The 21377-nt window shown below is 39.4% G+C and overlaps 1 protein-coding gene across 3 annotated transcripts in view; it reads right to left on the bottom strand.

The window, feature by feature from the left end:
* WRAP53 (WD repeat containing antisense to TP53) overlaps window positions 1-21377 on the bottom strand; it is a gene marked incomplete in the record, with an annotated part of 785404 nt that overhangs the window by 177637 nt on the left and 586390 nt on the right. For all 3 annotated transcript variants that reach the window (XM_044090178.1, XM_044090177.1, XM_044090176.1), the window contains 1 exon segment: window positions 9078-9181. In XM_044090178.1, coding sequence (XP_043946113.1) covers window positions 9078-9181 — 104 coding nt within the window.

Raw genomic sequence — 21377 nt, 5'->3', positions numbered from 1 at the left:
GCAGGTGGTAATGCTTGGTGAAGGTATGAACAGATGTCCATGTTGCAAACTCCAGGACGTCCCTAGTGGGGGACCTCTCTGAGAAAGACTGCAGAGGTGGAGGTTGCTCTGGTGTAAAGTGTCCTGAACCTTTTGGGGGTGGTTTCCCATGCGGTCTGTAGCAGAAATGGATGCAGTGTGCAATTCATTTGGAGATTGTTTGTTTGGATATGGCCTTGCCCTCTGCTCCTGCTGCGAAGCTGGCTAGCAATTGATTAGTTTTTCTGAAATATTTAGTCCTGTCCAGATAGAATCTGAGCTGTCTGTGCACATCTAGAGAATGCAGAATCCTTTCCCCCTTGTTTTGTGGGTTAGGGAAAAAGGCGGGCAAATGTATGGATTGGTTGAGAGCCACCCTGACACCACTTTAGACATGAAAGATGGGTTAGTCCTGAGTGAGACTCTGTCAGCATGGAAAATGATGAAGGGCTCTACAGCCATGAGTGCTTGTAGCTCTGATACTCTTCTGGCTGAAGTGATGGCCAAAAGCAAGGCTGTTTTCCAAGAGAGAAATTTTAACTCTGCTGAAGCTTGTAGGTTCAAAGGGGGAAGGGTGGGCTTTTCTAACACAAAGATAAAGTCCAAAGCTAGTGTAGGAGTTCTTCTGGGTGGCCTTAAGTTGTTAGCACCTCTTAGGAATTGTTTGATGAGAGGGTGAGAGAAGAGAGAAGGCTCTGTGCTGTAATGAGCAGAGATGGCAGAGGCATGAAGTTTAATAGAAGAGAAGGCTAGGCCCTGTGTAGTAGGTCTGCCAGGTAATCCAGAATGAGAGGTAGGGAGGGCTGTGCCGTTCTGGCTCCCTTAGCCTGGATCCAGGTGCAAAACCTTTTTCACTTGTCAGCAGAGGATTTCCTAGTGCTGGGGTGTCTGGGCCTCACATATACCATATAGGACTTGTTTGCTTAGGCTGCCAGCTTGAGGGGTGGTTACGGAATAAGCCAGGATGCCAGGTTGAGGGTCTGCAATTGGGGATGCATGAATTCTCCATTCCCCTGGGTCAGGAGTGTTGGGATCTGAGGTAGGTGTGATGGTGGCAGGGGTGACAGGCTGTGCAGCAGTGACTACCAGTGCTGGCATGGCCAGTCTGGGACAATCAGGATTGCCCTCGGTTTTTCCTTCCTTATTTTGAGCAGTACCCTTGATATGAGTGGTAGAGGGGAAATGCATAGACAGAGTTTGCCCACTGGAAGGATAAAGCATCCACTTTCCAGGCCTTTCTGTGAGGATCCCCGGTGCAAAATTTTCTGAGTTGATGATTGGAGTGGGAGGCAAAGAGGTCGACCTTCTGGGTGCCCCATTTCTGGGTTACAAGGGTGAAGGTTCTGTGGTATAGTTGCCACTCGTGTGGGTCTAGGAGGTTTCTGCTTAAGCTGTCTGCCAGAGAATTTAGAGAGCCTGGTAGCAATTGTGCTACCAGGTGTACTTGCATAACAAGAATGCAGAGAGGATAAGAGTGAGTCCCTCCCTGCTTGTTGATATACCACATCACTGTGGTGTTGTCTGTTTTGATCAGTAGAGGCCCCGGGAAGAGTAGGGGTCTGAAGGCTGTCAGGGCGTGCTGAACAGCTAATATCTCTTTTTGGTTGATGTGCAGATGTATTTGATATGGGCTCCAATGGCTCTGAATGCACCTTACGTCCAAGTGTGCACTTCAGGCATAGTCTGATGCGTCTGTGGTGAGGGTCTGGGTGGCGTGGGGTTGTGAGAAGGGAAGTCCCTTGTTGTGGTTGCAAGCTGCTGCCCACCAAAGAAAATCTTTCCTCATTGATATGAGAGTTTCCAGGTCTTGACAGTGTTGACACCAAAGGCTTTTTAGGTACCATTTTGAATTCCTCATATGCAGTCTGGCATATGGAATGAGTAGAATGCAGGAAACTATGAACCCTGGAGCTTGCAGGATTTTCCTTGCAGATAACTGGGTTCTGGTGGCCAGTTGAGAGCAGCAGCCTGTCAGGTAGGCTTGTTTTTCTGGAGTAAGGAAAGCCATCTGGGATGCTGTGCCCAACCTTGCTCCCAGGAATACAATTTTCATGTGGGGACTAGTTTTGATTTCTTTTCATTGATAGTATACCCCAGGGAGGTCAGTAGGTCCTTTACAAAAGTCAGGTGCTGTAACAGCTTTTCCTGACTGTCTACCTGAATCAGGCAATCGTATAAGTATGGGTAAATTGTAATATTTCTTAGTCTGAAAAAAGCAATTGCAGGAGCCAGGCATTTTTTGAAAACTCAGAGCAGTGGGGATAAGCCAAAGGGAAGTGCAGAGACCTGAAAGTGCATAGATCCTGCCCTGAAACGTAGGCATTTCCTGCATGATTCCCTGATCGGGATGTGTAGGTAGGCCTCTTTTAGGTCTAGGGTGGCTAACCAAGCATCCTTGCAAAGCATTGGTATAAGCTGCTGGAGGGTGAGCATTTTGAATTTTGGTATCACCAGAAAAGTGTTTAGAATGGATAGATCGGGGACGGGGCACCAAGTGCCCACTTTTCTGGGTACCAGGAAGAGTCTGGAGTAGAAACCTTGGCCTATCTGTTCTGCAGGAACATGTTGTATTGCCCTCATGGAGAGCAGGGAAAGGACTTGCTTTTTGGCTTCTGCCCACTGGTTTGGAAGAGGATCTGGGAACCCTTTTGGGGTTGGCGGAGTGTGAAAATAAAATTTGTATCCCTGGGACACTGTTGAGGACCCATTGGTCGTTGGTAATAGTGGCCCAGTTGCTTGCGTGGAGGGAGAGTTTTCCTCCTAGAGGCAGAAGCAGGTGGGCAGAGGTAAGGGGTGGAGGTGTAAAGTCATTCTGAGTTTTTACCATAAGGGGGTGGCTTTGTACTTCTTGTTTTTGAAGAGGAGGAACTCCACTGCTTAAATCTCTGCATTCCTTGGGGATGCTGTCTGAGGGGGGGGGGTCTGCTTCCCCTGGGTCTGGGCTGAGCTGGCCTGAGAGGTCTGGAGGGGGCAGGAAAGGACCAGTGCTTGGAGAGGCAATGCCTACTGAACCTCAGAGACTGGACCTGTAAGAAGTCTAACTGTCTGCATAGATTTTGCTTTTTCTTCCATCTTTTTTTTTATGACCTCTTCTGCCTTGGTGCCAAATAAGTTGTCTTTGTTCAATGGTGCGTCCAATAATTTGGATTTGACATGGTCTGGCAAGGTCTGTTCCTTAAGCCAAGCATGTCTTCTAAGGACAGAACCAGTGACTGCTGCCCTGCAAGATGTTTCTAGGGCGTCAAAGCCACATTGCAAGGTGTGCTTAGTTACTTGACTTGCAGAATGCATTAGCTCTTGTAATTTTTATTTTCTGCACAAGCAGTAAAGGAAGATTTTTTGTTTGAGGAGTTCCATGGTATGCTGCTGATATTTCAGCATATGGAACTGACAATTTAATGCTCTAATAGCAAGAGTAGCAGAGGTGTATACTTTCTTACCCCATCTGTCTAAACTCTGGAATCCCTATATGAGGGGGTGGAATTCTAAGCTGAAGTTGCTTTAATTCCTTTAGGTCCTTGAGAGATGTCCTCTGGGTCAGCAGTAGGATTTTTATAAAGAAATTTGTGAGAGTCAGGGATTCTGTAATACCTGTCAGGTTTCCTGGGAGCAGGAGGAAGGGTGTCAGGAGTCAAACTGGATTCCATAAAAACATCATTCACAACATCCAGGACAGAAGGAATGGGCAATGGTCTGTACTGTGGTAAATCTAAGAATTCCCAGAGTCTCTTTTTTGACTGAAGATAGTCTTGACATTCCCATTGGAAATGCTCCCTTAAAGTATGAAGGGTTTCCCCAAATGAAAAATGCTTGGGTGGAGAGGCATCAGAATCCTCATAAGCAGAGAGGGGTTGCAGGTCTTCATATTCAGATGCATCAGAGTCATTAGACTTCAGTTCAGATAAAACTACTGGGGACAAGTCTCTTTCTTTTGGAAGGGGTAGCCTGACTTCCCCTAATAAGCATAATAAGGTCTTCCGCCATTTTAAGCATTTGAGATTGAGGCAAGGAAGCAGGTGCCTGAGCTTTGGTCATCGATTATTTGGGTGTGGTTCATACCTTAGGCCTTAGAAACTCGGTAGATTTAGAAAGAACTGAAGATGCGAAAGAAGTCGGTCTGTGTCGAGTATCGGTAGTGCGAAGTACTTCCTCAGAAGCCGGTGCCTGCTCAGTGGCTCTGGACCCTTCCAAGGTAGAGACATCCGCTGGATCCTTAGTCAAAGAAGAATCTCGCTGCATACTGGACACCGAAAGGGTCTCGGTAGTGGCCTGCGAATCCACAGAAGCAGGCATCAGGGGCTGTGAAAGAGCCTCACTGAGGACAGGAGAACTGACGACTAGCTTAGCGGAAGCATCATCGGTAGTTTTGGACCTGTGCGGTCTGTCCCTGTCTTTATCCTTACATTTTTTTTTTAAGATCGGTAGTCGGATGGTTTACCGAAGCCATATCGGAATTTGAGGACTGAGCGCGAAAATATCTAGCTACAATAAGGGCCCGACAATGTATAGTTCTGGCGTTGAACAAAGCACAAAAGCGACAGTGGGGGATGTCGTGGTCTGGGCCTAAACAGGTGACGCAGTAAGAATGGAAGTCTCGGTGTGGTATTTGCTTTCCACAGGCGAGACAATTGTTAACTTTTTCTGACATCGGTTAGAGCAAGAAAAAATGATCCCCAATGGGGCACTTAGTTTTAGAAGACTTCAATTTCAGTTCGGAAATGTAAACTCAGGTAGTGGCCAACCAGCACTCGTGCAAACTGCTTCTACTTCAGACTCCTCAGCAAGAAAGACTGATGTACTGGTGTCAGCTGCCTGATTTTATACCACTGACAACCTGACGCCAGTCCTGGAGCGACAGCAACAGACACAGAAATACTAAGCCTCTGATATTCATAGGTAGGTACTAGGCTATCGGCCCAAGGGCCTACATAAGCCTAGCCAGCAAGGTTCCATGGCTTCCGCCACTCAAGAAAGTTTATTTTCCTGTGCCACTGTCGAGCAGAGACACAGAAATGATCCCCGGGGTGTATTTCCTATTTCCCATCCACTCATCAAGATTTTTCTTGAAGAGTGCTAATGAAGAACTTTGCTTGACATAGAAGGGTAGCTTGTTCCAGAGTATAGGAAGTCTCTGGGACAGGAATCTATCCCTCTAGCTTGTCCTGTTTATTGTGGTGACAAGGTTTAGGTCCCTAGAGCGTGTAGCTCGGAGGGACTGGGATTTCTTTAGGTGTAGCATGTCCAACAGCTCTGGGTTTGACATAGCTTTATATGTTAGGCAGAGATCACCTCGGAGTAGGCGATATGCTACGGAGTAAAGCTGGAGTTTTTTGAGGCAGTCAGTGTAAGGCATTTGTTTGAGGCCAGTAATCCTCTTTGTGAGGTACTTCTGTGGCCTTTCCAGCTGCTGCAGAGGTCTTGTGAGGTACATTCCAAAAGGGGTGTTGTACTCTATAATGGATCTAATTAGTGACGAGTACAGGGGAACAATGACCTCTTTTTTCCTGGATGAGAACCCTTTTATGATGAGGTGTACCATGTAGAAGGACTTCCTGATTACTGTGGTGATGTGACTATCAAAGGAGAGACTACTGTCCACCTGGGTCCCAAGGTCTCATCACACATTAGGTGTTAGGTAGATTGCTGCCTATGTGGGTAGTTCATGGGTACAGAGTTTTTACCAAAGGGGATGACACTGCACTTTTTGGCACTGAGCTTGAGGCCATGGCTCTGACACCAGGCATCTGTCTCAGTGAAGCCCTTCTGTAGGATGTCCACATCATTTGGGGGCTTGACTATGGCTCCTAGTTTGCAGTCATCTGCGAACTTCGTTAGCCAGAGGCCTTCTGTGTTTGGTATCAGGAGAGGTCCCAGGACGGAACACTATGGTACTCCACTTGTCACTGCTTTGAGGTCAGAATTGGAGACTGCAACTTTCGGGCCAACTGAGGACTACCCCTTGCAGGATAACCCAAATGTGATGACTGCAACAGTGAAACATGAAGAATATATGCAGCTGTGCGCCACTCAGTGGGCACGAAGCCTGAGGTGAGGCTATGATTAAACATGACACTTAGGCGAGGTGCCAGTTCATTTTGTAGCTGATGTAGTACACAGCCCGGGATGTCATCTGGTCCCATGGACACTGTATTCTTAGCTTTGGAGAGTGCGTTTTTTTACCTGTGTGGCCATGATTACAGAAATTTGGCAATCTTTCTGTATTGAGATGGGCCCTTTAGGGGGTGAGAGGGGGGTGAAGTTGGCACTGAATCGATCTTCCAGGATACTGGCAATGTCCTTGGGATCAGTACATTTAATGCTATTCCGTTGTAGCTCAGAGCAGATCTGAGCATTACAATTTAGATTCTTGACATAGCTATAGAATGAATGAAACTCATTTGCCTGACAAGTAGTACTTGCAGGCAAATAAAAGGGAAATATCCCTTTCCCCACTGTAGTGTGACCCTGGAGTTAGTATATATATTTGGGCGGTGGAGCCCCCCCCCCCAAGTTTGGTTTTACTGAACAATATACAACAAAAAGCAGAGAATGTCACACCCCCCTAACTATATATACTAACTCCAGGGTCGCACTACAGTGGGAAAAGGGATATATCCTTTTTATTTGCCTGCAAGTACTACTTGTCAGGCAAATGAGTTTCAGTCAAATGAACTGTCGGGCAAATGAAGGTGACCCATATATATATATATATATATATATATATATATATATATATATATATATATTTATGGGTCTATATATATATATATATTTATGGGTCTATATATATATATATATATATATATATATATATATATATTTATGGGTCTATCTGAAAACACCAACATATCGAAATGCCAACGACGAGAACACAGACACCAGAAGACAGACAACGGAAATAAATGACAGTTCGAAATCCTGACACTGAAAACACCGATATGCGAAATGAGAGCGACTGTGTAAGTATGCGATAGTGACGGACTTTGGGGTTAGGGTGCAGGTAAGGTAAGTGTGCGATAGTGACAGACCTTAAGGTTAGGGTTTGGCTTAAGGTTAGTGCCTAGATAGTTGTGTATTTAAGGTTTAGTGTAGGTTTGTAAGGTTTTTGGTGTGCTTGTGTTGTGTGTGTGTTTTTTAGGTAGGTATTGGGTAGGTTAATGGGATGTGTGAGTTACGTGGGTTATGGCGTTACGGGATGTTGCGGTGTAGTGGGATGTCTGTGATTTGCCGGTACGTTCTTGTTTAGGTTTTAGTTGTGATAGTTTAGTTTGTGTGTGTAATTTTGTGTAGTAGTGTGTAAGAATGCTTGGTGTGGCTTACGATGATATTTCTGTTTATGTTTTGTGAGTCGGTGTTATGGTGTTCGGTAATGTGGACTGTCGGTATTGTGTGGTTTTGGTGTTGGCATTTTGGCTGTCGGGTTTGTGATGTGTTGGTATAGTGTAGGGGATCTATCTATCTATATATATATATATATATATATATATATATATATATATATATATATATATAAATGCCTTAAGACATAATGCACTGGACATCAGCCAAAGACCACAGCAGACAAGATGGCTACAAACACTTGTAAGAACATGGGTAAGAACCTTAACAAAGCACTGACACTTCTGCAAGCCTCTTCAATATAGAATACTGCTGGGGAAATTAAAAAAAAAAAAAAAAAAGGCAGAAAATGCCTCTTGTGTAAGCACAGGATCACAGCTGGACTCCAAACATCTAAATCACATCTGTACAAAGATGACAAAAAATTATAACTTCCTCTCATAGATAAAAGGCCAACTCAACACAGATTAAAACTATGCTATTAAAAATATACCTCTCTGCAAAAAATGTACACCAATTTGTAATAGGAAAGTATACTGGGGGTGGCACTGACTTGGAAGGCCCCAACTTAAAAACTTACTCCCTTGACTCAAAAGTAGACAAAATCTGGGCCATCCCAGTTGAATGCATGGCACGGAGGGATGAGACCTTGACTGTAACCCCCCCCCCCCGAGTCAATTTCTACTAGCAAGTACCAGTGTAACTGGCAAAGGGCACAGCAGTGAATAACTGAGGCTGTCTCACTCACCTTAGCAGTGTTTTCTTTGGCCCACCCTGGAACTGCCTCCTTGTGAAGGACAAGATAAATGGAGCAGTAGCAGAAACTGCCAACAATGTAGCCTAGAAAAGCACAGATAGGGATTTTAGGTACAGCAGGCCATGCTTTAGCAGAATGCTGAAAGCCCCACCGCTAAGACACAATAAATAAACTTAGATGATTGCCCGGCACTTGCCAACCACCAAGATTGAAGAAATGTGGTAGGAAAGAGTACAGAAGGAATAACTGCATAATAGCTCTGGTAGTGTTGAGGGATTAAAAGCCCTCCATACGGCCCATGAAACCAGAGTTCAAATAGTGGCCTAAGTGAATGACAATGGTGGCAGGGAAGGATGGGGGTGCCCATCCTGGGGGATAGGTCACAGAATGCCATAATCCCCAGCAGAAGGGATGGCAATGCAAATGGAAATGCAACCCTCCATCTAGTAGTTCCTTTCACAGTAGGTGCACAGGAGTACCTACTTGGGGAGTGTATTGTGGGCCTCATTGCTGTCAAAGAAAGCACATCCCCCCTATCAAGGGATGGGATTAGGGCCATCATCAATGTCCTTGCAGCAGAGATACTGGCAGGGGTGCAAGCATCCCTCATGGCTGCTTAAATGATGGCCCCTCCCAGTAGCTGTGGGAGGATCCCCATCATGAGAAAATGAATGGACTCAAGTCCAACTGGAGGATGCTGGACATGGAAACCAAAGGAACCTAGAAGAATAAAGAAAAAAAAAGAATGAGTGATCAGCATGATAGGACAGAGAGCCCATCCTGTTTACTTAACCAAAAAATAATTAAAATACAATACATAAAACGACGCAGCAATTATGTTACCCGAGAATCAGGGAAAGACCACAAACATGTAGGTTTATTCACATCCATTATCAGTTAACAGCAGTACTAGACAAAGGCCAATTCCAAAAGAGAATAAGATTCTTAGACAGAAGATACTCACGGGTCTATGTCAAAATACATCCGCTGGTTGGTAGTGACATTCCTTAACACGGACAGCAACACTTTCCCAGGATTCCTTAGGTCCCAGCACAGGATCTCGGGGTCCTGTTAAATGCCAAAAAGTCATCAAATTACACAAATTTAATAACATCTATCTTGTTACTTAAAAATGTAAAATGATCCTCGGTTCTTAGGAACTGTGCACCAGTAAAAGTCTTCCCTCTTTACCTACAGCTGTATGTGACAGCCACTTCACTCTTAAAGAACCACTCATAAAAACTGAAAAAAATATATGTTCAGCATAACTTGAAATTTTCTGCATTACTAATGTCTCTGCATCAAAGTGGTTATTTTCTAATTTGTTATAACCCAAAATGCCCTGAAAGGGGACTGCCATAGGTAGCGTGACTTAGTTTTACAGTCAATGTCTTTTCCTTCCTGACGTCACTTTAGAGGGACAGATGTGGATTATTTACTGTGGTTTTATTTCTCCTAACAACTTTCAATAGTACTATGACTGACTACTACTGACCATCAACATCAATCTGCATTTTTAATTACTTCACTTCCTTTGATTTTCATTAGTAGCCATTTCTGGTACAGTAATTTAAGGAATGTTTGAATGTCCATCCTGAAAACGTAGTGGCGTTAATAGTTCTTTTCAAAGTAACAAATATAGTTAGTGTTTAAGTGCAACAAATCTGACTCTTGCAATTAAAAGGTGTTACTTGGGCTAAGATGGTTTGTGTTGCATTCACAGTAGCTAGAATTAGAGCCATGCACTTCTACAGAAAACATAGTGTAGAAAAAAGCAAAATCAATTACTGATAGAAAATAACAGTAAGATGAAAATTGTACCTTTCTTTGTGGCACTCAGTTTGATTAAACGGGAAGACAACCAGCCTTGCTTTTGTTCAGACTCCAGGCTATACTTTATCTAAGGTATGATGATGGCAATCTGTGACCCATAAGGAACATTTAAATGCCACTGTTTGAGAGCTATTGTTATCTTAATAATAAATAAATAACTCCCAAACGCTAAAGGTGGTCTGTCACAAAAACAGTCAATATTAGCAGAAAAAAGACACAAAATCCACCCAAGGATGGCCAATCAACGAAATCCACAAGTGTTCCAATTAAAATGTAGTCCTTTAATACGAATAAAACTTCGACTTGAAAATAAAATAAAAAATAAAAAAGCTCAAAACTGTTCCTTGAAGATATCTGATAAGCGCTTTCGACTGTTGTCTTCCTCAGATCGTATAAGACACTAGGGACTTCCATTTCCTTTTATATATGAAATTCTATACTGTTTGACCAATCACCATTGATGAATGCTTGGCAACATACAATCCTATCTTGTTATCTCAAGATTAATTTGCATATAATCAACTCTATGCTTCTGTTTCCCGCCTTTATTGAGTATGTAAATTAGATGTTCCAGTCCTTCATTTTAATTGGATGTATATTGTGTTATTTATGATAATGTGAGCAAAGTGAGTATTACTCTTCCATTTTCCTTTAATTCTCAAGACCAATAACAGGTGGCGCTGTTCTAAATGATGTAGTATCCAAAGTAAAATAGAAGCATTCATAAACACTCCAAATATTAAATCTTCGAAGAAATTTGTGAATATAACTTTCTATTCATTACAATGCTATGCAGGTATGATGGATCTTTACCTGCATAATCAAAATAATGCCACTTGAAATTATGGAATTACAACAAGTATCCTTCAACTAAATTATATCACATTTCGAAAAATACAACCAATGCCTGCTTCAGATATTATCTCTAAAATACCAAAGTCTTGCCAAAAACAGGAAAGCGTGTGGACAGAACAGCAACGCTAACTGTTCACTTTCCAATCTCTTTCAAGCAAAGGCAACATCCAATCCTATCTTATCTCAAGATTAATTTGCATGTATAATTTGCATGTAATCAACTCTATGCTTCTGTTTCCCACCTTTATTGATTATGTAAATTAGATGTTTCAATCCTTCATTTTGATTGAATGTATATTGTGTTATTGATGGTAATATGAGCAAAGTGAGTATTACTCTTCCATTTTCCTTTAATTCTCAAGACCAATAACAGGTGGCGCTGTTCTAAATGATGTAGCATCCAAAGTAAAATAGAAGCATTCATAAACACTCCAAATATTAAATCTTCGAAGAAATTTGAGAATATAACTTTCTATTCATTACAATGCTATGCAGGTATGATGGATCTTTACCTGCATAATCAAAATAATGCCACTTAAAATTATGGAATTACAATAAGTATCCTTCAACTGAATTATATCACATTTCGAAAAATACAACCAATGCCTGCTTCAGATGTTATCTCTAAAATACCAAGGTCTTGCCAAAATCAGGAAAGCGTGTGGATAGAACAGCAACGCTAACTGTTCACTTTCCAATCTCTTTCAAGTAAATGAGGGAAATTGCTTCCCCTTTTTCATAAATATTTTAGTTCTTTCAACTAACAGCAAATACTTTGATTTTGTCACTGAAAGTGACTTCAACATGTATTAAACCAGTGGTAGCATGATCTTATTTTTCATTTAATCATTAATGTAAGAGTTCATTCCTTTTACCAATAAAAAATATATAAAATGTGAGAAAAATGATGTTGTTCGATAAGCAAGCAGTATAATATCCTTTAACAATGGCTAGAATAAATTTGGCTTTAATCAGGTAAAATTGACTTGTTACTATCAGACAAAATTCAAATTACAGGTATGTCATATAGATGGTGCAATAGTTTTGTTGTTATACACTACTTCTGTTCTTAAATATGAAAATAACTATCATTATATTCTCTTCATTCCTTAATATAAGGATGTATTCCTTTTATTAATAAAGATATGAAGGAGATTATGTTGGCCAATAAGCGGGCAATAAAATGTCCTTTGACAAAAGCTGAAAAATGACTTTGGTCTCAGTCACATAATGCTCACATAATATTGTCTTTGTCAGTTGACTTTAAAGTTGTGAATTTGTAGATGGCACAGTGGATTAACTACACTTTACATCTTCTGTTCTTTAAAACAGGTTTAAGGGGGACTATACTATTTAAACCAGGGGGTTGATCTGCCCTCATGTCAATAATCCATTTCGTTTCTTTCAGCTCTGTCAAAGTCTCAATGTCCCCTTTGCGTGGACCAGAGAAAGCTCTATCAATGACTTTAAATAGAAACTTGTGATTTTTATTAATAACAATATGTTGTGCCAACGCATTATGTATTCCCTTGTTCTTAATATCCAGTTAATGTCTCTGTACCCTTCTTTTGAAGCATTGGTTAGTTTTTCCTGTATAGAATGATGTACAAACCTCACAGGTAGCTAAATATACAACATCCGAGGTTTTACATGTTGCTATGATGTTAAAAATATAGTCTTTCCCTGTAACCGGATGTGTAAAGTGGTTGCGGTCATCTATCACACAACAGATATTACAATTCCGACATTTTATTGTTCCATTCCATCCTAAAATTGTATTTGGTGTCTGGACGTTAGTACATAATAATCTTTTCATATTTTTCTTGTTTTTGAAACAGAATCTAGGTCTTTCTCCAACTATAGCTTTTAGATGTGGATCTTGTGTAAGCACTGGCCAAAATTGATTAATTATCTTAGTAATCTGAGCATTATCTGAACTGTATGTTAGAGATAGTCTCAACAAATTCATTTGATTCAACATAATTTTGTCTTATGTTCCCATTGGATTGTAGGTCTTTCTCCTTATAGCCACGGGCCTTCAAGTTGTTACACAAGAAGTTTATTTCTTTAATTCTATTTTCTTCTCGATTGCAAGGTTTGTGAATCCTATTTGTTTCATTCTTCATGATGTTCTTGGTTACATGTCTCGGATGCATGCTGCTTCTATGTAAGTAATGATTTCTCCAAGTATTCTTTCTGTATAAATCAAAATTCAGGAAACCTCGATCACTCAAACTGATACTAACATCTAGGAAATTGATGTTAGATCTAGAATATTCAGAAGTGAATGTAAGATACGAAGTAGTTTGATCCAAGTATGTATGAAATCTTGTAAATTGTTCTGAGTCTCCTTTCCATAGGATAAACAAATCGTCTACAAATCGACCGTAGAATAAAATGTGTTTTTTCCACGGATTATTCCTACTAAGGACAAAATGTTGTTCCCAACCTACTAGAACTAAATTGGAATACTATTTGCACAGGGGGTGCCCATCGCAACCCCCCATTTTTGTAAATAACAGCTATTACCATAAGTAAAGTAGTTGTTCTCCAATATTAGTTCCAGCATATCACAAATAGTTCTGGTTTCACTGGCTGAGATCTTACTAATGAATACTTGTCTCACTGTCTCAATACCAGTGTCATTTGGAATACTAGTGAAAAGACTGTTTATATCTAGAGTTGTCAGTAATAAGTCTTCTTTATCAACTACATCATTCGTAGCATCATTCAATTTTTCCAGAAAATCGTCAGTATCCCTTAGCACAGAAGTGAAGGAGCTTAAGATCTGTTTCAATTCCTTCTCTACATATAGGGATAAGTTTTCAGTAGCCCATCCCCGTCCTGAGATAATTGGACATAGGGGAGGGTCTGTTAAATTCTTATGTATGTTTGGCAGACCATTGATGATTGGAATAGTTGGTTTAGGAATAACTAAAAACTCATACAAGTCCATTTCTATTTGTCTATGTAATACCACATCTTGTAAATATGAATTGATCCTGTTAATTGCTTTAGTTATTTCAAAATGAGAAACTTCAGTATAGGTTTTGGAATCCTGTAACATCGTCAGCATTTTGTTCACTTACCATGACCTATCCAGCATCACTACTGCACCTCCTTTATCAGCTGGTCTAAGTGAGATCAAATGGTTATGTTGTAAACTTGACATAGCTGTTTTTTCCTCAGACGTGACATTGCAATAATGTCTAGTATCTGGATCTAATCTCAATTTCTCAACTTCATTAGTGCAAAGTCTTACAAATAGATCTACTGCTGGATGTCCAACTGGAACAAAAGTGCTCGGTTTCCTCAGTATAGTCCTATCTGTTGTTTGATTTCCCAAAATGTGCTTTAGGGTGACATTTCGTCCGAAATATTTCATATCCAGGACAAATTCATCTAAAGATGGACTTTGGATACTACATCATTTAGAACAGCGCCACCTGTTATTGGTCTTGAGAATTAAAGGAAAATGGAAGAGTAATACTCACTTTGCTCACATTATCATAAATAACACAATATACATCCAATCAAAATGAAGGACTGGAACATCTAATTTATATACTCAATAAAGGCGGGAAACAGAAGCATAGAGTTGATTATATGCAAATTAATCTTGAGATAACAAGATAGGATTGGATGTTGCCAAGCATTCATAAATGGTGATTGGTCAAACAGTATAGAATTTCATATATAAAAGGAAATGGAAGTCCCTAGTGTCTTATACGATCTGAGGAAGACAACAGTCGAAAGCGCTTATCGGATATCTTCAAGAGACAGTTTTGAGCTTTTTCATTTTTTATTTTATTTTCAAGTCGAAGTTTTATTCGTATTAAAGGACTACATTTTAATTGGAACACTTGTGGATTTTGTTGATTGGCCAACCTTGGATGGATTTTCTGTCTTTTTTTTCTGCTAATATTGTTATCTTAATGGATCTGTAGATGGAATAAGCGATATAAGCTAATTATTCTGCCTCTCTTAGTAGTCGTCGTGATGTAACAGATGCCGATACAAATGCAGGAAAGAAAGGCAAACAGAAATAAGTTCAGGCATAAAACAAATGGAATAATTGTCAAATGATGCTTTTTTATGTATGTGACACGTACAGAAGGAAAATCACTTTTTGTACACAAAATCTTGACAATAGGGTGGAGTTCTCCTTTAAGTAACTGTAAGCCTGAAGGAAAGCACAAAAATATGTCATCACTGACGGACTTGCAAGCCTGCAAAGGAACTGTCAAATGCTGACAAATTTTTTTCTGCCACATCCTATGCATCTCATCTACAAAAATGCTTAACCACTTATGACTTGCTACTGCACTGCCTCGAAAGGCTGGACTATCAAGTTTCACTTCAACTCTAAAAAGTCTGAGAGATGTGCGAGTGTTTTTGGTTTGAAGGCTACAAAAAATTCAAGCAACCAAAATAGTTAAAAAGAAACAAATCACAACTAACTTATGTGGAAGGAAGGTAGCTTTACTGCTACACTGAACTTTCAAAGACCTACAGTTATGGTTAATCACTTTAAACTGCATTGCCTTACTGCCAAGCAGTACTTGAATCATGTTATTAAAAATGCAAATCTTATGGTTTTAGATTTTGAAATATTTGCTGTGTTGTAAAGTTTATTAAACGCATACCAGTAATAGTAATAATTCTGAATTGTGCCCGCATGTTGCAGTATTAAATGACAGAATAGACCAAACAGTCTATGTGACAGCTTCCAAAATATCTTATACAGAATTGTTTCTGAAATATGCTACTAATGTTGCAGTTGCTCTAGTAGAATTTGCCCTCAAATGTGGCACGTAGATACTTACACTCAAAGAAAAAGGATGACCAGACACTTAGATCCAGTGTTTACTGGCAAGGGGGTGGTCTTTCTCTTTTTGAATTAAATTACCGAGTTTTTTTGAATCTGTGAATCCTTCTGGTATAATATCTAAGCTGATGGTGTGCAATCCTGTAAAAGTAGACTACACTCTTCATTTATGTAGTTTGAATAAAAGTCTGAGAGTTGAATAGACTGGCTCAGGGAGCATGCTCATATAATCTTTGGCATGAATGAATGCTAGCTTTAATGACACCACTTCATTATGAAAGACCAAGTATGGAGGTTTACACATCAGAGCTTGTAATTCTGAAATCTTTCCACCTTAGGTTACACCTAAAAGAAAATAAAGGTCTTCCATGAAAGATACTTATATTCACTATCTGCTGATTCAAAAGGAGGTAAATATATCTTCAGCATGAAATTCAAGTCCCAAGGGGTAAAAAAAAAAAAAAAAAAGGTCTCCACAGTGACTTTAAATGGACAGGTTCATTTAGTATTACCTTAACTATGGAGTTTGTTATTACACACTGGCAGGTGGTACACAGAAAAAAAATGAACTCTGATGAAAATGATAGCTTTGATATAAATGACTGAAAATGGTCCATCAGCCTATACAGTCCTGGTACAACATAAATAAATGGATTAAAACAGCACAAGATCACAGGCACAGGGCAATGTAAAGGATCTATCAAAGTCATATGATGCGGTCCAAGAATAAAATATCTGTCACTTTTGTTGGTAAGATTTCCATGCAAGTGGTCTTCTAGCAGCTTTTAAAAATGCTCAGCACTTGTTAGAGAAGGAATTGCTATTTAGATTTAAAATTATGTCCTTTAAGAGTAGTTCTGGGATAAAGATAAAATGCCCTGACCTGATGTGTTAGTAAGGATTCCTAGACAGTAACAACCATAGCAGAAGCATGGTCACATTCACTGAAAGAGACAGCTGTGTGAGCATACTCACCCCAACACTGCATAACAGTAAGGTTACTGTTGCAGTACAAATTCCTTATCTATTGGAACTGGCCACATGCAGACATCTACCTTTCAGTCTGACTTCTGGAAATTTCTGATGTTCCCAGTACAAAGTCGATCTCCTCTACCAGGACACGATATCTAGTGATGAGTGGTGTAAAATGAAACAGTGTATACCATTCCAGTTCTTTAGCTGGATGGGCGTGAGTGAATGTATCAGTTTACAGGGGCCTAAATAAAAGGGCCTTGTTCCCAGCCTACAAAGCCCCAGGAGGACACATGCAGATTCCCTTGACTCCAGGGTTTTTGAAGTAGGATGCTCAAGACAAAGTGAAGTGCAACTTGAAGTACCAATCTTATGTTATTCTGAATGCATTTCCTCCTCAGATTCATCGCTCTCTCCAAACAAAGGAAAACGTGGACAGGATCCTATACTGCAGCGGTGAACACAGACAAACCTCTCCAGTTACGGTGGGTATAGTCACAAAAACGGTACTATGTTTATTGAAGGAGTTACTGTTGCAGTGCAATTCCTTATCCAAGAGAGGAGTACTAAAGTAACAGCTGCCTCCAGGAGAAAGTGATTAAATTAGGACCTTCAGGACAACTGTGGCAAAGCTCACCATGTCCCCAATCGAAGATTCATCTGGGGGAAAAAAAAACATTTATTTGGTTGCCTCACAGATATGCTAAAACCAATACGTTTTAAAAGAAGGCTACTGTTGCTGCTGAAAACAGAGTGGGCTTTAACTTGCCCTTCCTGCTGTTATAATAAAAGAGGATGCAGTCTTGCTAGTCATTCAGACTGTTGGCTTTGAGAAAGGCTTGATCTGTTTGCCTGACCTAAATGAGAAAAAATCTGCTTCTCAGCTTGTCTTAATTCTTTGGACCTTGTTAGGTACAACATGAGCTGCTCGTGAAAATTCTAAAGTTGTAAGATCCTTTCCCTTTCTTTTGTGGGTTAAAATACTGGCAGCTGAATAGTTTGGTAAATGCCAGTTTAGATAATACCTTTGGCACGAAGGAAAGCTTGCTCCTACGGCTTCCTCTCTCTTGTTGAGCAAAGTTTGCAGCCCAGAGTTTCTTCAATGTGAGGCAACAGAACTTAAGAGCCACTGAAATGCAAGGCTCAAAAGATGTAACAATTACCTTCAACAGCACAAAATTAAGGTACCACTGTGAAAAGTACAATTTTTTTTTTTTTTAAGTTAGCTTTAGGTTCAGATCCCCTTAAAGAAAAATGTCATCATAGACTAGGCAAAGAGGGGCCAGTCCTTAGAGAGGTAATTTGCTTAGGCACAAAGGTGTACTTTGATGGAGGCACAATAAGTCCTTTCAGAATACCTCTGCCAAGTGCTTATAGACTTCTGGCTGGTTCTGATGGAAAGAAGGATGTCCCTTGACTCAAACCAAAATAACAATATCTTAAAGTTGAGCAAATATGACTTCTTAGTGCTATACCTTTCAGTCTCTTGTAATATGAGCAGAACGTCTTGTGACAAATGTCCTGAAGGGGGTTTAGGCTGAGATCATTTATACTGCTAGAGTCAGACTCCTGAGGCTGAGATGTACAAATTAACATTTTCAGGCCAGCAGAGTGCAGATGTGTGGCAGTTGCACTAACCCAACTGTGGTCATCTAGACTATGACAAAAACAGGGCATGATTTAGGATCCTTTGTTTTCATTAAGTATATAGTTTTCCACAGGTAAGCTGCTATTGAAAAGCTGATCTGATAAAGTCCATTTGGTAGACCAAAGTGATTATCAGAAATAAATGCTAAGTTATTCAGGTGACTAAATCTGCTTAGGCTTTCTTTAGTAATTCTATAGAAGAGGAATATATATATGAAATTTTTGGACTATTTCTTACTGCTATTTTTAATTCTAAGCTTTAGAGTTGTTTTATTTTTCATTTTTCTCAAATACCAAGGAAGTGACGGCAGTCAGCTGTTTTGACATTGGGGACAGCCATCTCCTCGCATGTCTGTTGTGGTTTATGTTCTACATTAACAGCTACAAAAGGTATACTCAAACTGGTTTAACTTTAGCAACTTTTTCCATTTAGCTTCATATATAAATGAGGTATAATGTCTTTAATTGAACTGCATCAAAAATTTATCTGCGGATCAGGTATATTTGAAATCTCTCATCTCACTTGAATCATCCTGTCATGTGAAACTAGGTTTACCACAATCCTTAGAAAATCTCTTACCATTCTTCTATTTTTTTTTTTCCCTACAATTCGTCAGAAAATGACTGGAAACATATAGTAACAAAGTTAAAACAAAGTAATACATTCCTGAACTCGTGAGCAAGTTCCAACAAAAAACATTTTCTATCCAGGGAAAATGTCTTTGCTTGTCTCTATGTCTCCATATATTTTGACAGTGGATCATTTCAAAGGGCTATCTAGCCAAACACCGAAGTATCTAATATATGCTCCATGCCACAAATAAGGTTAATGCCTGTTTTGATGTTAATGAAGGGTCAAGCATTTATTCCATTTGTCCTTCTTTTTAGCTAACTTAAGTTATACTCGGATACATTGCCAAACATGTTTAATATCAGAAATATCTCAATACCTTTCTCATGGTGAGTCATTTAAATCAACACATCATCCAGATACACAAAAAAAAATCTATATTTTTTTCTGGGCTTATCCTATAAAATCCTCAAATCTGGCTTCCTTGCCTTGTCTGCCAAAGTCCCTAAATAAAAAATCAAACATACTTGCTTTGTTCCCCTTGAAAGTACACAGGACCAAGACATCCTTATATGAATCTTAACGTTGACTCTAAATGTCTCAAACTACCAGTGACAGGCAAGTGAACTCGCCTGAAAAAAGCTTCAACAAACAACAATATCAAATAAAATTATTCTACTCTAGCAAAGGCCACCTCTGCACCTAAACTTAGTATCAATGATGACCTCTGCTTTTGTGGTATGTACAAAAATGTCATTTGTTCATACACATTTGCTTTCCTCCTACAAACCCAAACTGAATCACTATTAACAGAGGCATACAGTTTGGAATCTCTTTGCTTACAATGGCATAAACTACTTACAGTTGTGAGTTAGTACTGAAATATGTCTAAATGGAGGATAGCAAAGTTAATTTCTTCTCACCTTTGGGTATGACTCATGCAACTTCTTTTGTCTATGAAGGTAGAAACCCTACCCTCAGTTTCCAACATCACATTTAAGAGCTGTACTAGTTTGAGCAATGCATTTTCATCAGTTACCCAAATTTTAGTTGGCAATCCATGATTATTTGTTCCCGTGAAAAACAAAAGCTATCTCCTGAGTAATGGATGCCATAGCGACTTTTGCCTCATTTACTACTAGTCAAAGTAATTTGAAGGTCTCTCAAAAAGGGTGCCATCTCTCTTACTTCTATCATCCCATTGTGTAAGACTTCTATTAATGCTCTTAACAATTCTGAAATTATTCTGCTAATATACTGGGATCGTGTGACGGTATGTCCCATCCTCTTTCTTCAAACCTGCTACAATTCTTTGCCTCAGTCTCACAGCTAATGTTTTTTATTTTCTATTTAAGAGTTAAAAAATATCCATCCATCAAAGATGGACTTAAAAATTATTTATTTTTCAATAGCTCCTCCACATCTTTAACAACCATCTCCATCTTCTCCTTAACTGCTTCATCCTCTTCACAATACCTACTACGCAGGTTATCAATTTTTCTTTTTTAGCCTGTAGATCCAATTCAGTTTGGACAATGGTGAGAGGGGACGAGGGCTGTTTCACCTTCATTTTAAACTAAATTTTAGACTGGTCCACTTAATCAGATGTCATCATGTACTAATTTACACCAACCTACAAAACACTTACTTTAACAAAAACATAAGATATCTCAATATGAACAGACTTGCCAATCTCTTTCAAGAGAGGATATCGGTGCACTCCAAGAGATGATGATCTGCTATCACTATTGAATCCAATCTCATTTTCTTAGCTAAACACGCATGTTCACATAAGTCAGTCCACATGTTCACCGGTAATATAAATGTGTTGTGGGGGTCTATGTTCGGCGAATGAAAACAAATAGCATCGAACAGCTAAATAATGAACGAAAAACATCTAAAACAAAATTTACTGAACATGGCTTTTTCCAAAAAAAAAAAAAAAAATTTGAATGGCCATTTAGTTGGCAAACATTGTGAACATCCAATGGTGCTGTGGACTCCAACTAAACAAAATAGTTGTCAAAATAACACCCTGTGAAATGTACACTCTATAACAAAGTAATAAACACCTTTGTGTGTGTGTGTGTGTGTATGTATATATATATATATATATATATATATATATATATATATATATATAGACACACACACACACAGAAAAATAACATCCCTTTACAAATATTACTGTGAACAAATACTCAGTGTTAAAACATATAATTAAAGTCTTCCCTATGCATCCTTACATATGAAGCGAGCAACGGCTGTAAGGAATGATTGCACTTCGTAGCTGTCTATATTCTTAATTATGAATAGTAAACAGTTTTGCCTTTCAATACTCATGTTTCTTTGGACGAGCCATCAAATATAACATCAATTCTATTTTGCTCCCTCACTAATACAGATACAACAGTGGGAATATTGGATAGTCAGTTGACTAACTTGCAAAGGATTCTCCTATACCATCCTTCAACAAAGTATTTTTTAAACACCTTTATTGAATTATCTCTTGTGACATAGGCAAATTTACATTTATACAAAAATAATCAAACCACATT

Source organism: Protopterus annectens, chromosome 12.part0 (assembly GCF_019279795.1).
Source record: "Protopterus annectens isolate FY-2018-M chromosome 12.part0, PAN1.0, whole genome shotgun sequence".
NCBI classification, from domain to species: Eukaryota; Metazoa; Chordata; order Ceratodontiformes; family Protopteridae; genus Protopterus; species Protopterus annectens.
This window is presented reverse-complemented; position numbering and strand designations above follow the sequence as displayed.